Genomic DNA, 14,305 nt, shown 5'->3' on the forward strand with positions numbered 1-14,305 from the left:
AGAGATTCTGGTATGTTGTATCTTTGTTCTCATTGGTTTCAAAGAACATCTTTATGTCTGCCTTCATTTCGTGATGTACCCAGTAGTCATTCAGGAGCAGGTTGTTCAGTTTCCATGTAGTTGAGCGGTTTTAATTGAGTTTCTTCGTCCTGAGTTCTAGTTTGATTGCACTGTGGTCTGAGAGACAATTTGTTATAATTTCTGTGCTTTTACATTTGCTGAGGAGTGCTTTACTTCCAATTATGTGGTCAATTTTTGAATAAGTGTGATGTGGTGCTGAGAAGAATGTATATTCTGTTGATTTGGGGTGGAGAGTTCTGTCGATGTCTATTAGGTCCACTTGGTGCAGAGTTGAGTTCAATTCCTGGATATCCTTGTTAACTTTCTGTCTCGTTGATCTGTCTAATGTTGACAGTGGGGTGTTGAAGTCTCCCATTATTATTGTATGGGAGTCTAAGTCTCTTTGTAAGTCTCTAAGGATTTTAAGGCTTTATGAATCTGGGTGCTCCTGTATTGGGTGCATATATATTTAGGATAGTTAGCTCTTCCTGTTGAATTGATCCCTTTACCATTATGTAATGGCCTTCTTTGTCTCTTTTGATGATGGTTTAAAGTCTGTTTTATCAGAGACTAGGATTGCAACCCCTGCTTTTTTATGTTCTCCATTTGCTTGGTAGATCTTCCTCCATCCCTTTATTTTGAGCCTGTGTGTGTCTCTGCTGTGAGGTGGGTCTCCTGAATACAGCAAACTAATGGGTCTTGACTCTTTATCCAGTTGTCCAGTCTGTGTCTTTTAATTGGGCCATTTAGTCCATTTACATTTAAGGTTAATATTGTTATGTGTGAACTTGATCCTGTTATTATGATGTTAACTGGTTATTTTGCTCGTTAGTTGATGAAGTTTCTTCCTAGCATCGATGGTCTTTACATTTTGGCATGTTTTTGCAATGGCTGGTACCGGTTGTTCCTTCCATGTTTAGTGCTTCCTTCAGGGTCTCTTGTAAGGCAGGCCTGGTGGTGACAAAATGTCTAAGCATTTACTTATCTGTAAAGGATTTTATTTCTTCTTCAGTTATGAAATTTATTTTGGCTGGATATGAAATTCTGGGTTGAAAATTCTTTTCTTTAAGAATGTTGAATATTGACCCTCACTCTCTTCTGGCTTGTAGAGTTTCTGCCGAGGGATCTGTTGTTAGTTTGATGGGCTTCCCTTTGTGGTTAACCCCACCTTTCTCTCTGGCTGCCCTTAACAGTTTTTCCTTCATTTCAACTTTGGTGAATCTGACAGTTATGTGTCTTGGAGTTGCTCTTCTCAAGGAGTATCTTTGTGGCATTTTCTGTATTTCCTGAATTTGAATGTTGGCCTGCCTTACAGGGTTGGGGAAATTCTCCTGGATGATATCCTGAAGAGTGTTTTCCAACTTGGTTCCATTTTCCCCCTCACTTTCAGGCACCCCAATCAGACGTAGATTTGGTCTTTTCACATAATCCCATACTTCTTGAAGGCTTCGTTCATTTCTTTTTCCTCTTTTTTTTTTTTAGACTTCTCTTCTCACTTCGTTTCATTCATTTGATCCTCAGTCGCTGATACTCTTTCTTCCAGTTGATCGAGTCGGTTACTGAAGCTTTGCGTTTGTCACGTATTTCTCATGTCATGGTTTTTATCTCTGTCAGTTTGTTTATGGCCTTCTCTGCATTGATTATTCTAGTTATCCATTCTTCCATTCTTTTTTCAAGATTTTTAGTTTCTTTGCATTGAGTACGTAATTCCTCCTTTAGCTCTGAGAAGTTTGATGGACTGAAGCCTTCTTCTCTCAACTTGTCAAAGTCATTCTCCGTCCAGCTTTGATCCGTTGCTGGCGATGAGCTGCGTTGCTTTGGAGGGGGAGATGTGCTCTTATTTTTTGAATTTCCAGCTTTTCTTCCCTGCTTTTTCCCCATCTTTGTGGTTTTATCTGCCTTTGGTCTTTGATAATGGTGACGTACTGATGGGGTTTTGGTGTGGGTGTCCTTCCTGTTTGTTAGTATTCCTTCTAACAGTCAGGACTCTCAGCTGTAGATCTGTTGGAGATTGCTTGAGGTCCACTCCAGACCCTGTTTGCCTGTGTATCAGCAGCAGAGGCTGCAGAAGATAGAATATTGCTGAACAGCAAGTGTACCTGTCTGATTCTTGCTTTGGAAGCTTCGTCTCAGGGGTATACCCCGCTGTGTGAGGTGTGGGGTGTCGGTCTGCCCCTAGTGGGGGATGTCTCCCGGTTAAGCTACTGAGGGGTCAGGGACCCACTTGAGCAGGCAGTCTGTTCGTTCTCAGATCTCAGCCTCTGTGTTGGGAGATCCACTGCTCTCTTCAAAGCTGTCAGACAGGGTCGTTTGCATCTGCAGAGGTTTCTGCTGCTTTTTTGTTTGTTTGTTTAGCTGTGCCCTGTCCCCAGAGCTGGAGTCTACAGAGACAGGCAGGTCTCCTTGAGCTGCTGTGGGCTCCACCCAGTTTGAGCTCCCCAGTGGCTTTGTTTACCTACTTAAGCCTCAGCAATCGCGGGCGCCCCTCCCCCAGCCTGGCTGCTTGCTGCCTTGCCCTTAGATGGCAGACTGCTGTGCTAGCAATGAGGGAGGCTCTGGGGGCGTGGGACCCTCCCGGCCAGATGTGTTATATAATCTCCTGGTGTGCCATTTACTAAGACCCTTGGTAAAGCGCAGTATTGGGGTGGGAGTTACCCGATTTTCCAGGTGTTGTATGTCTCAGTTCCCCTGGCTAGGAAAAGGGATTCCCTTCCCCCTTGCGCTTCCCAGGTGAGGCGATGCCTCGCCCTGCTTCAGCTCTTGCTGGTCGGGCTGCAGCAGCTGACCATCACCAATTGTCCAGCACTCCCTACTGAGATGAACCCTGTACCTCAGTTGAAAATGCGGAAATCACCCGTCTTCTGTGTCGCTGGCACTGGGAGCTGGAGACTGGAGCTGTGCCTATTCGGCCATCTTGCTCCGCCCCATCACAGTGTTTTCTTTAATGCAGTGTTTTAATTACCAAAGATATTAATGATACATTTTTCTAAGCTTTCATCTCTGCCTGGTCTCTGTTTCTTTTAAGGTGCTGTTTTTGTATTTAGTTAGATTTTTTGTTTTCCCTTTTTCATATGAAACATTTTAATCGTATCTCTTGATCCTTGCTTGCCTTCTCTTATTTACTTACTTTCTATTATGAGAAGTTTGAAGCATATACAAAAAAGGAAGAAAAGTGTAATGAATCCTGAAGCATCACCCAACTTCTAGATCAGTATTTTGTGTGTATGAATTTAGGAATGGACACTAAAAAGCTGAGTAGAAGGATTGTGTGTGTGGTGTGCTGGGGAGGCTTGCTGATGATGGTGGTTTTTTTTCTTGAGACCGGATCTCACTCTGTTGCCCAGGCTGGAGTGCAGTGGTGTGATCTCTGCTCACCGCAATCTCTGCCTCCAGAGTTCAAGTGATCCTCCTGCCTCAGCCTCCCTAGTAGCTGGGGCTATAGGCGTGCACCACCATGCCTGGCTAATTTTTGTATATTTAGTGGAGATAGTGTTTCATACTGTTGGCCAGTCTAGTCTCAAACACCTGACCTCAGCTGATCTGCCCGCCTTGACCTCCCAAAGTGCTGGGATCACAGGCATGAGCCACTGCTACCGGCCATAATTGTGTGTTTTTCTTTTAGAATGATCTGGTTAGGTTTTGTAGGAGAATGTTTTTGGGTTAATTTTTTAAGGTCTTTCCTCAGTGAAAGACCCCTCAGTCTCCTGCCTGTTACATGCTGATATAATCTTCCTGTTTTATGTCATATCCCTGTTCTTGATTACGTGGTATCTCCTTGTTTTGAAACCATCTGTTTTATCTTAGCAGAAAATAAATAGCTGATTTTATGCTGGTTCAGAGGAGGGTCAGTTAGTTTTCTGCTTATGTATCTGGATGAGATCTTGGCATCAAACTGCTTTCTAAACATTTTCTAGAAGTCCTCTTATTCTCAATAGTTCCTTTTCACTGTCCTCCAATCCTCTGTCCCCCAGATGCATGCATGCATGTGCACACGCACTTGTGCACACACACCCCTCAAAATACCTGGTGCCATTAGTTCCTCAGTCTTTTTTCTGTAGTGTAAATCAGGTAGTTTGTCTTCTCCTGCCGCCCCTGCTGGATTTTAGTTTTGGTTTCTTCGTTAGCTAAATCAGTTAGCACTTGTCTTTCTTCCCAGCTTCCAAAGTGAATTACTTTTATCTTTTCTTATGCTGTCTTTGTATTTCTGTTTTTAGTTCTTTAAAAAAAGGGAAAAATCCTTCTGTATCCTTTTAGTTGGCTTTGGGAAAGAACAGTAGTAAATGCATGTGTTGAAACTGTTCATCCGTTAGCTGTTAACATAGTGATTTCTAACACTGCTTTATTTGGTATAGCAGGAACGTAGAGTATAGAGCTTGCGTAGGGGGAACTGGTCAGGAAGGCTAAGTGAACATCTCTTGAAGGTCAGAGGAAGAAATGTTATTTTTATTTTAGAAAAGTAGTCAGGGCACCACTGAGGTCACTAGTTCGGAAGAGGGTAAAACTAAGGTCAAATAGACTAATTAGGAGACTGTTAATCAGAAAAAAGATGATAAGAACCTGAATTGTGGAGAGAAGGGGAAAGATTTGAAAAATATTTAGGAGATATTTCTTCTTTGAAGAAGAAGAAGAACCAGGAGGTAGTTATGATATAATTTATCACTAGGTAATTAGTAATTCATGTCACTTGAGTTAGGAAATACATGAAGAAGAACTGTATTTTAGGAAGACAGTGAGTTGGTTCAGTATTAGAAGTTGAGATGACGTTCTAGCTGATAATGTGCTGTAGTTAGTTGATTATCTGGAGTTCAGAGAGTTGTTTCAGAGATGATGGATTTGTGTATCATCAGTGTGTTCATGGGACATGAGAAGAGAGCCAAGGATACTACCCTGAGAATGGTCAGTATTTGGAGGGTGCTGTTTTTGTTTTTTTTGTTTTTTTTTTTAATGTTTCTTTTGTGGAAGTAATTATAGATTCACGGGACGTTTCAAGGATTGTATAGAGAAATCCCATGTATCCTTCACCCAATTTCTCCTTACATCTCATGTAATTATAGTAGAATATTAATTCTCCTCTCCTTAATTATTCCTGGTAGTTCTCTTATTTTAATAACTGATGAATTTATTTTTGAACTTTCAGAGTATTGTAGGCAATGTCTTGTATTTACTGTGGACCCAAAGGGTGCTTACATTTACTTAAAGCTGCATATCAGGGATTGGACACATTCTTTAGCCACTAGAATTATAAGGTACTGAATCTCTTCAGGTGTTGATTAAGACAGTGTGTGTGTTTAGCAGTTGCTTACTTTAGTTTTGCTAATGATAGCATATTTTGAATATTGGAATACAGACTTAAGTAAGTAGATAAATTTTCCAAGGAAATTTTAAGTCAACTTGATAATCAAAATGAACTTGACTGTTTTTTTTTTTCTTAATATTCTTTCTTTTTTGTTTCATGAAAGATTGAGCTATGTAGAGTGACGTTGAAGTGAGTTTTAAGACCCACTGTGTACTACTCTGTTAAATAATGGTATTTTCATAATTCTCTTCCTTTGGAAAACTCTTTAATAAAGTCTTCCAAGTGGTTTTTCATGATAAAAAGGGCCAAAATTGTATTTAACATAAGTTCTGGAGATTTAATATACAGTGCAGTGACTATAGTTAAAAAATAATGTATTGTACACTGGAGATTTGCAGGTAAAATCCCAACAATTGAACTTAGTAGTATATGTCATCAAAAGGGGAATACATATATGCTATGTGGCGTTATAATTTGCTTTGAATTATATTGACATTTGAATTGCTTCTTAGGTGAGGAGGTATTTGGTAATTTATTTGGTTTCCTGTTTGTGTTCATCAAATTATAGATATTATGTTTTACAGATTGATGTTTTACCCCTTTGTTTTCTTCCAAAATACTTACTGTGTAATACATTGAATCAACCTCCCTAAGACAGTAATTCAGCAAACTAGAATTTTATATCAAAACTTACCTTCTTCTTCCATCTTTGTGTTCTTGATTCATTAAAAATATTATCAAAAATTCTTTAATACGTTGAAAAGATAACAGAAAACTCCTTTGCCGTCATCCCAACATCATCCTTTTTCCTTTCCTGTATCTAAGAAGCAGTAAGTTTTTTTCTGTTTGCGTCCAGAAACATTTTTGTGTATGCCATATACAGATATCTAGATATTTTAAAAAATTCTTTGACATGTGGAATTGTTATACACACTTCTGCACCTTTTAAATTTGTTTGAAAATTTAAAATTCTGTGTCAAATCCTCCCATCCTTTTGTGTGTGTGTGTGTGTGTGTGAGGTGAGGGGATGGACAGATTCTCGCTCTGTCATGTAGTTTGGAGTGCAGTGATGGGATCATAGCTCACTGACTGCAGCCTTGAACTCTAGGGCTCAAGCGATCCTCCTGCCTCAGTCTCCTGAGTAGCTGGGACTACAAGCAGGCAACACCATGCTTGGCTAACTTTTAAATATTTTTCAAGAACAGAGTCTTGCCATGTTGCCCAGGCTGGTCTCCAACTCCTGGCCTCAAGCAGTCCTCCCGCCTTGGCCTCCCAGTGAGTTGGGATGACAGGTGTGAGCCATGGCGTTCAGCCCCTACAATCTTTTTTAATGGCTTTTCAATATTCTTGAATCTGAAGTTCCATAATTTAATTACTTGACCGACAAACATTTAGGGTAGGTTCGTTTTAGATTATTTAGGTGAAAGCTTCTATAGAATTTAAAATTCCAAGGTTAATATGTCATCTGTAGTGACAGGGAGAGGAAAATAGATATTTCTTACATGTGCAATCTCTTAAAATGAACAGATGTATGTAGCCTTGGCATATACATTTTTTTAACTGCCAATAGGCAATTGAATAGTATTTTTTAATTTTTCCTTTCCAATTATAAACAGAACTAACTTTGTTTTACTATTGCTTGACCTTCCTAAAAATATGATTCATTTTTTTTAATTGGTTTTAGGGCTTTTTATATGATAGGTAATTTTTTGGTGGGGGATGGGACATTAGAGTGTCTTATTGTAAGTTTTATTTATACTTCCCATAGGGATTAGGAGCAGACAGCAAGAACCTGTACCCTTTCCTGCTCCCAGTTATTCAACTGAGTACAGATGTTTCCCAGCCTCCACATGTTTATCTTCTGGAAGATGGTTTAGAATTATGGTAAGAGGAAAAACTTAATACCATGGATCTTATTTTATTCGTGACCTTTCCTACTCTCATGCCAATGAAGTTAAGGTCATGTAATAGGGCTTTGAAAACAAAAAGTGTAAACTCTGTTTCTTCAAACTGGGCCATATATCTCCTTTTTTTTGACAGCTGTCACTCAGTGTAGGATTACAGTAGACAAAGTTAAAGGTGGACATTTCAGTAGGAACTCAACTGCATTTCATCTTTTGGAATTTGTCATGTAAAATGGGGTCATGGTAACTTTTCCAAAAAGTTTTTGACTTATAATTTCCAGTCTGTTAAATGAGATGTTTGGGGGATATTAAGGTCCTCTTACTACTTAACCAAGCATCGAGATATTATACCTCAGCTCCAAATGCTAATGCTACTTACAGTCTTAACTTATTGTTTTACTGAGTAAATTAGTAGTATGCATTATTAAGAGGTTAAAAAAAAATGCCCTGCTTCTGTGGCAGCTCAGTGCTACAAAGGCTTATTGACTGCCCATGGTGTGTAAGCAGCTGTGCTAGAAAATCCTTTTGCTTTATTAAACTCACTGTACTGTTGGCAACAGTTTTTTCCAGAGACAATCTTTCAGTAATACATGAAAAGTTTCAAAATCCCGTTATGTAAATTGATAGTGCAGTTAAAGAAAGCAAATCATAGAGATCAACCATAAAAGAAATGAACATTTGTTTCTCTTCATCCCTGCCTCCCTCCCTTTGGAACTTGCTTCCTTCCTTCTATTGTTTTTCTTAGATGTCTAGAATTTAACAGTTTTGGTTCTTTGAAATTACCTTTGATGCAAATTATAAATAATGATCTATATCAGGATATGAGATGAATGACTTTAAAACTTTACTGAGTAGATATTTATTAATTTGTGGTTTGCGTTCCTCAGAAAGGTATTGTTCAAACTGAAATGGCATCTATATGGTTTGGTTGTAAATTAGCCTGTTGTTGAAATATTTTATATTCAAACATTTTGTATAAGGATGGATTACTTTAGATCAGAGGTTGGCAAACTTGTACTGGACAGGACCAGATATTAAATATTTTAGGCTTTCTAAGTGACACAGTCTTTGTTGCAACTATTCGACTCTACTGTCAGTGTCAAAACCATCATAGACAATACATAAACAAGTAGGTATGGCTGTGCACCAGTTAAACATCATTTATAGAAATAAGTACGTGGGTGGATTTAGCCCATGAACTGTAGTTTGCCAACCTCTGCCCTAGATTGTAAGATAAAATATTAATTCCTGGCAGATAAATAATTTTTGTAAACATGTAGGTACTATATGATGTTGAATGTTAGAAAAAAATCCAATATTAAAGAGATTAGACTCAGAGTTATCAGTATTGCTGACAATATATTAATGTGTTTATTAAAGGTGTAGATATTTTCAAGGGATAACATTAAAAAGTAGTAGTAAAAATGCACTGCTTTGTTAATGGAAATGTTTTTTCCTAGCCTTTAGTTACTTGCTAATGAAAATAAAATATTAGGAGAAAAAATTTTTAATTACCTAATTTGTTAATAGTTGAGCTTCTTTAAAGAGAAAAAATTCATGAAGAAACTCCTTCTTCATGAATTTTTCTTGATGGGTTAGAGTTTATATTTGAAATCAGGCAAACATAGGCACCATTCCCAGTGATATTACTGCATTATATATGTAATTTGAATAAGTTAATCATCATTGGTGAACCACAGTTTCCTTGTCTGTAAAATGAAGAGTAATTCCTACCCTTACATGATTGTCGTGAATATCAGATAATGTTTGCTGAAGTGGTTGGCACTTTGGATATGGCATTCAATGCTTGAAAATAATTCAAGATTGCCTAGGAAGCAAAGGACAGATAGAGAACATTCTGCCCAGGGCAGAATTCTAATGAACTTGTAACATTTTGAGGACACGAGGAGCCATCTACAAAGACAGAGAAGAGCTATGTACTTATATAGTAGGAAAACCAAGCCAAGAGAGGATAACATTTCCTAGAAGAGGGGAGAGTGGTCAACTTTGTCAAATGTTGCTGATTTTCCTAGTAAGATTGGTATAGAGATGTGGCTTTGGCCACATGAAGATGTTAGGAGGGTTTTCACCGGAGTGGTAAGAACATAAATTAGAATTGGAATAGACTGAAGAATGAATTGAAGGTAAGTCCGTACAGACTATACACACTGATAACTTGTTTGAGAGCTTTTACTATTAAGAGGAACATAGAAATGGGGCAACAGCTGGGTAGTGTGGGAAATGTTAAGATCTAGAGGAATGGGTGAGGCTGGATTGAGAGAGTGGGATAAGTAAAGGAAGCAAAAAGTGGTGGGATTCAGAGCTCAAGTGCAGGGGTTGAATTTTAGTAGCAGCTGGGATACTTCATCCATTTTAACTGGAGGCAGAAGGTGGTTTTCCAAATTTTGTAGTGTAATGAGATAGGAAGCTGTTCCATCCAATAGCTTCTATTTTCTCGACAAAATATGAAGCATTGTCATTAGTGGGGAGTAATGGGCTGAATTAGGAGTTTGTACAAGATATGAGAGGTCTATAGGTGAGAGAAAATATGAAGTAGTTATCTTAGAGAATGGGAATTTGAATTTATTAGGGATGAAACCAGTACCACTCGATGTTTGGGGTCACGAATATAAAGTGAAACTCTCAGACTGATTATGTGATTTATCTCCCACTATGGCTTTTTATTTTCCTCTTGCTCCATCTCACTAAAGATTTGTCAGTTACTAGTCTTTTCAAAAACAACCTTTGGCCTTGGTTCTCTTTGTTGTATATCTGTTTCCTATTTATTAATATCTGTTCTTATGTTTATTATCTTATTCTGCTTGCTTTAGGTTTATGGGCTTGTTGTCATCTGATCTCCTTTCTAAGAAAATCAGCTTATCAACTCTTAGCCTTTCTTCTATCATGATATAAACATTTAATACAATAAATTATTTTTATACAGAATTTGAACAAAAGACCTTGAATAGTTTTTTTTATTTTTATTTTTAAGATAATTGGATGAGGTAGTAATGAATACTGGTAAGCAGTCAGCAGTATCAGCTGTATCTTGTTAAATGTAATATGATCATTTTTAAAAACGAAACAAATTTGATTGCTTTTTGTCATTTACTCAAAAGATCATATCTTTCTCTTAAGAAAAAAGCCTTTCTTTTGAAAGAACTTTGACTTCCTAGGATAAACTTGACTTGGTGGGGAATTCTACTATTAATGCATATTATAAACATTTTTCTAATACTTTATCTAATTTTATTTTTTCCTCTATTAATGAGCTGGATCTGTGATCTACATTTTGTGATTCTTCTTGATTTTATATCAGTGCTATGTTTAACAATTTAAAAATGGTTTTCATTGCACTGGAATGATTTTTGTGATATGTACCAATCTATTCTTTATACGTTTGAACAATTAATTAATAAAAGGAACTGGAAATAGACCAATGTTGGGGGCCACGGGTTCTTTATAGTTATGATAGCATCATCAGGTTATTCCTTAGTTTTTAGTTTTTATAGCCAATATTAGATTTTGAATAGGCTTTCCCCTCCTTTCGTCGCTGCTGTTTTGACAATCAAAACAATCCTTGTTTTGAGGGTTGGGGGATGTGAACAGATGGACCAACCACACACTTCTGGGATAACCCATCATGGATATATATTATGTCATGGATTGTGACCAGATTAGTTTGTAATTGGCCTTTGTTACACTAAACCTTCCATGTATACGTATTATATTACGGATTGTTTCATAACTGCTAATGCGGTCAGATTGGCTTGTAATTGCCTTTATTGTACTAAGTTCATATTTGTTAAGCATTTAGCATAAGTTTTACTAATTTATTAGCCTAGTTTCCCATCGAAGAACGTATCAATTACATGTGGCAGAGGGACATATCAAGAAAATCAGAACAACAAATTAACTTTTTTACCTGTTTGACCAATTTGTAATAGTTATGCTTTTGGTTTATTGTTATAATTTCATTATTATGGATACTTTAGTATATACAGTTGTGTCTTTCTATCAACAGGAGATTGGTTCCAGGACTACCACATATACAAAAAATCATGCATACTCCAGTCCCGCAGTCAGCCCTGCGGAACCTGTGTATATGTGTATGTGAAAAGTCAGCCCTCCATGTACTTTGGTTTTTCATCCTGTGAATACTGTATTTTTAACCTTGCATTTGGTCGAAAAAGTCTGGATATAAGTGGACCCACTCAGTGTAAAGCTGTGTTGTGCAAGGGTCAACTGTAGTTATTTTCCTTACTACTTTTGCTGTGTATGTAGAAATACTACATAATTTGTAGACAGGTTTTTATTTTGAGACATTTGGTTAATTCTTTCTTAGAAAGATAATTTTTATAACTTACTGATTATACACTTACCTTTCTTCATTGAAATGAGACCTTTTAAAATATTTAAGTCATATGTTAATGGCTTTAATGGGCGTGGAAAGTGTTTAATCATCTGCTTTTTCTTTCTAGGTTAGTAACTTTGGAAAACAGCCCATGTATCACACCAGAGTTGCTGCGTATATTTCAGAATATGTCACCACTTCTTGGTATGTGTTAAAGTATAAACTTACTAATGTTTTTTAATGCAACCATAATTTGAAGGCATTGAAACAAATTTTTTTTTTAATATATATATAAGTTCAACTTTTAGTTTAGATTCAGGGGATATATGTACAGGTTTGTTACATGGATATATTGCATGATGTTGAGGTTTGGGGTCCAGTTGATTCTGTCATCCAGTTAGTGAACATAGTACCTAATAGTTTTTCAACCTTTGAGTTCCTCCCTCTGCCTTCTGGTAGTTCACAGTATCTATTTTTGCCATGATCATGTCCATGAGTACTCAGTGTTTAGCTTCCATTTATAAATGAGAATATACATACTTTCCATTTTTATTTAATCCCTGATATTGACAAATAAGTCAATTGGTGGTGTTTGTTTTGTTTTGAGACAAGGTCTTGCTCTGTTGCCCAGGCTGGAGTGCAGTGGCATGGCATCTACTGCAGCTTCAAACTCCTGGACTGAAGCAACTCCTGTAGCTTCCTGAGTAGCTAGAGCAAACACCACCACATCTGGCTATTTTTTTTGGAGATGGAGTTTTGCTTTTGTTGCGCCGGCTGGAGTGTAATGGCGTGATCTCGCCTCATGGCGGCCTCCACCTCCCGGGTTCAAACTATTCTCCTGCCTCAGCCTCCTGAGTAGCTATGATTACAGGCATACATCACCACACCCAGCTAATTTTTGTATTTTAGTAGAGATGGGGTTTCACCATATTGGCCAGGCTGGCCTTGAACTTGTGACCTGGTGATCTGCCTGCCTTGGCCTCCCAAAGTGCTGGGATTGTCAGAGGCAAAAAATGTCCCTGAGGTATAATGAATGACACACTGGAAAAATAGACTCACTCTTTGAAAATACCAGCAAATGTGGACTAAAAACAATTGTAACTGATTAAAAAATCATTTTCTTGCCTTATTTGTTGCATGAACATGGTGGTTAGATAATGTGATTAGTTCTTCACATTTTCTCCTAAATTTTTTGTTACTCTTTTCAAATAACAATCAAGGTAACCATTTATTTTCCAATAAAGAGCCATTTGCTGTTTGTTATCTAGAGTCCCCATAAAAGGAAAAACTTACCAAAGATGAAGTCAGTGGCAATAGGTGTTGATCTACTAGGAAAAATTTTTTCTTTCAGTCATCGTAGAGAAAGAGAATAGGGATCTTTGGTGAAGGCCTTTTTAGTTCTGTTCTACCTAACTTTGAGACTACATACCATCCTGCTTTAGGCAATCCACAGGTTTCTTTATATTTGACCTAGGATTAGAAACCTCAGCCAGACCTTTTACCAGCTTTGTCATGAACAACATTCAGCTGCTTCCACATATGTGTGATTTCACACATTGGTATCTTTTCACTGTTTTCCACTTCAAATTCAGCATGCTTAGTCTCCACAATGCTCAGTTCCCTAAGAGTGGTGGGAGAGGCATTGGTAATCAAGAATAAGAGATTTAAATAGAAAGCATATGACTTACTTTACTATAACTGTATGACACTATTTTTAGTGTAGCTTTAGTTAAGTTCTCTAGTGTAGTGGTTTTTTGTTGTTGTTGGTGGTGGTGGTGGTGGTGGTGGTAGTGGTGGGGTTTTTTTTTGTTTGTTTGTTTTTGGTTTGTTTGCTTTGTGTGTGTGTGTGTGTGTGTTTTTGTTTTTGAGACAGAGGCTTGCTCTGTCACCCAGGCTGGAGTGTAGTGGCTCAATCTCAGCTCAGTGCAACCTCCGCCTCCCAGGTTCAAGCAGTTCTCCTGCCTCAGCCTTCCCGAGTTGCTGGGACTACAGGCATGCGCCACCATGCCCAGCTAATTTTTGTATTTCACCATGTTGCCCAGGCTGCTGTCAAACTCCTGGCCTAATGTGATCTGCCTGCCTTGGCATCCCAGTGTGCTGGGATTACAGGCTTGAGCCACCTCTAGTGTGATAGAAATCTTTGTAGTTGATGCATGTTTCTTACCAAATCAGTAAGGAGTTTTATGTGTTTGGAATAATACCTGGCACAGAGTAAGCATTATCTAAATGTTTTGCTAGTATGTTTAGTACTATCACTATCACTATTAATATTACTCCTATTTTAAAATTATCCTACCATTGACTGGCTCTTCAGGATTTGTTACTTTACTGAATCAAGAACTAATGAAATTTCAACCTTTTGATAACGGATATTCAGTTTAAACTTTTTTAATTTTTAAAGATTTAAAAAGTTCTATTTTATAAAGTTTCGATAAATATAGGTGATGTGGATGCTATTGAATTGTTTTCTACTTTTATTGTTCAAACTGGTATGTGTATTTACATCAATAGTGAATAAATTCTGTTTACATTTGTTCATGTTTATTAGTACATCTTGACCTCAGTGTTGCTTTTATTTTTATTTGAGTTTGACATACAGCTTTTTGCCCCTTCCTTCCTTCCTTCCTTCCTTCCTTCCTTCCTTCCTTCCTTCCTTCCTTCCTTCCTTCCTTCCTTCCTTCTTTTCTTTCT

General features: G+C 37.6%; 1 protein-coding gene across 3 annotated transcripts in view; it reads left to right on the forward strand.

Moving 5' to 3' along the window:
- Positions 1 to 14,305, forward strand: part of IPO11 (importin 11) — a 238,648-nt gene that overhangs the window by 119,360 nt on the left and 104,983 nt on the right. For all 3 annotated transcript variants that reach the window (XM_025389459.1, XM_025389458.1, XM_025389457.1), the window contains exons 21-22: positions 7,125 to 7,240; positions 11,742 to 11,818. In XM_025389459.1, the coding sequence (XP_025245244.1) occupies positions 7,125 to 7,240; positions 11,742 to 11,818 (193 nt within the window). The remainder of the gene's footprint in view (positions 1 to 7,124; positions 7,241 to 11,741; positions 11,819 to 14,305) is intronic.

This window comes from Theropithecus gelada, chromosome 6 (genome assembly GCF_003255815.1).
Source record: "Theropithecus gelada isolate Dixy chromosome 6, Tgel_1.0, whole genome shotgun sequence".
NCBI classification, from domain to species: domain Eukaryota; kingdom Metazoa; phylum Chordata; class Mammalia; order Primates; family Cercopithecidae; genus Theropithecus; species Theropithecus gelada.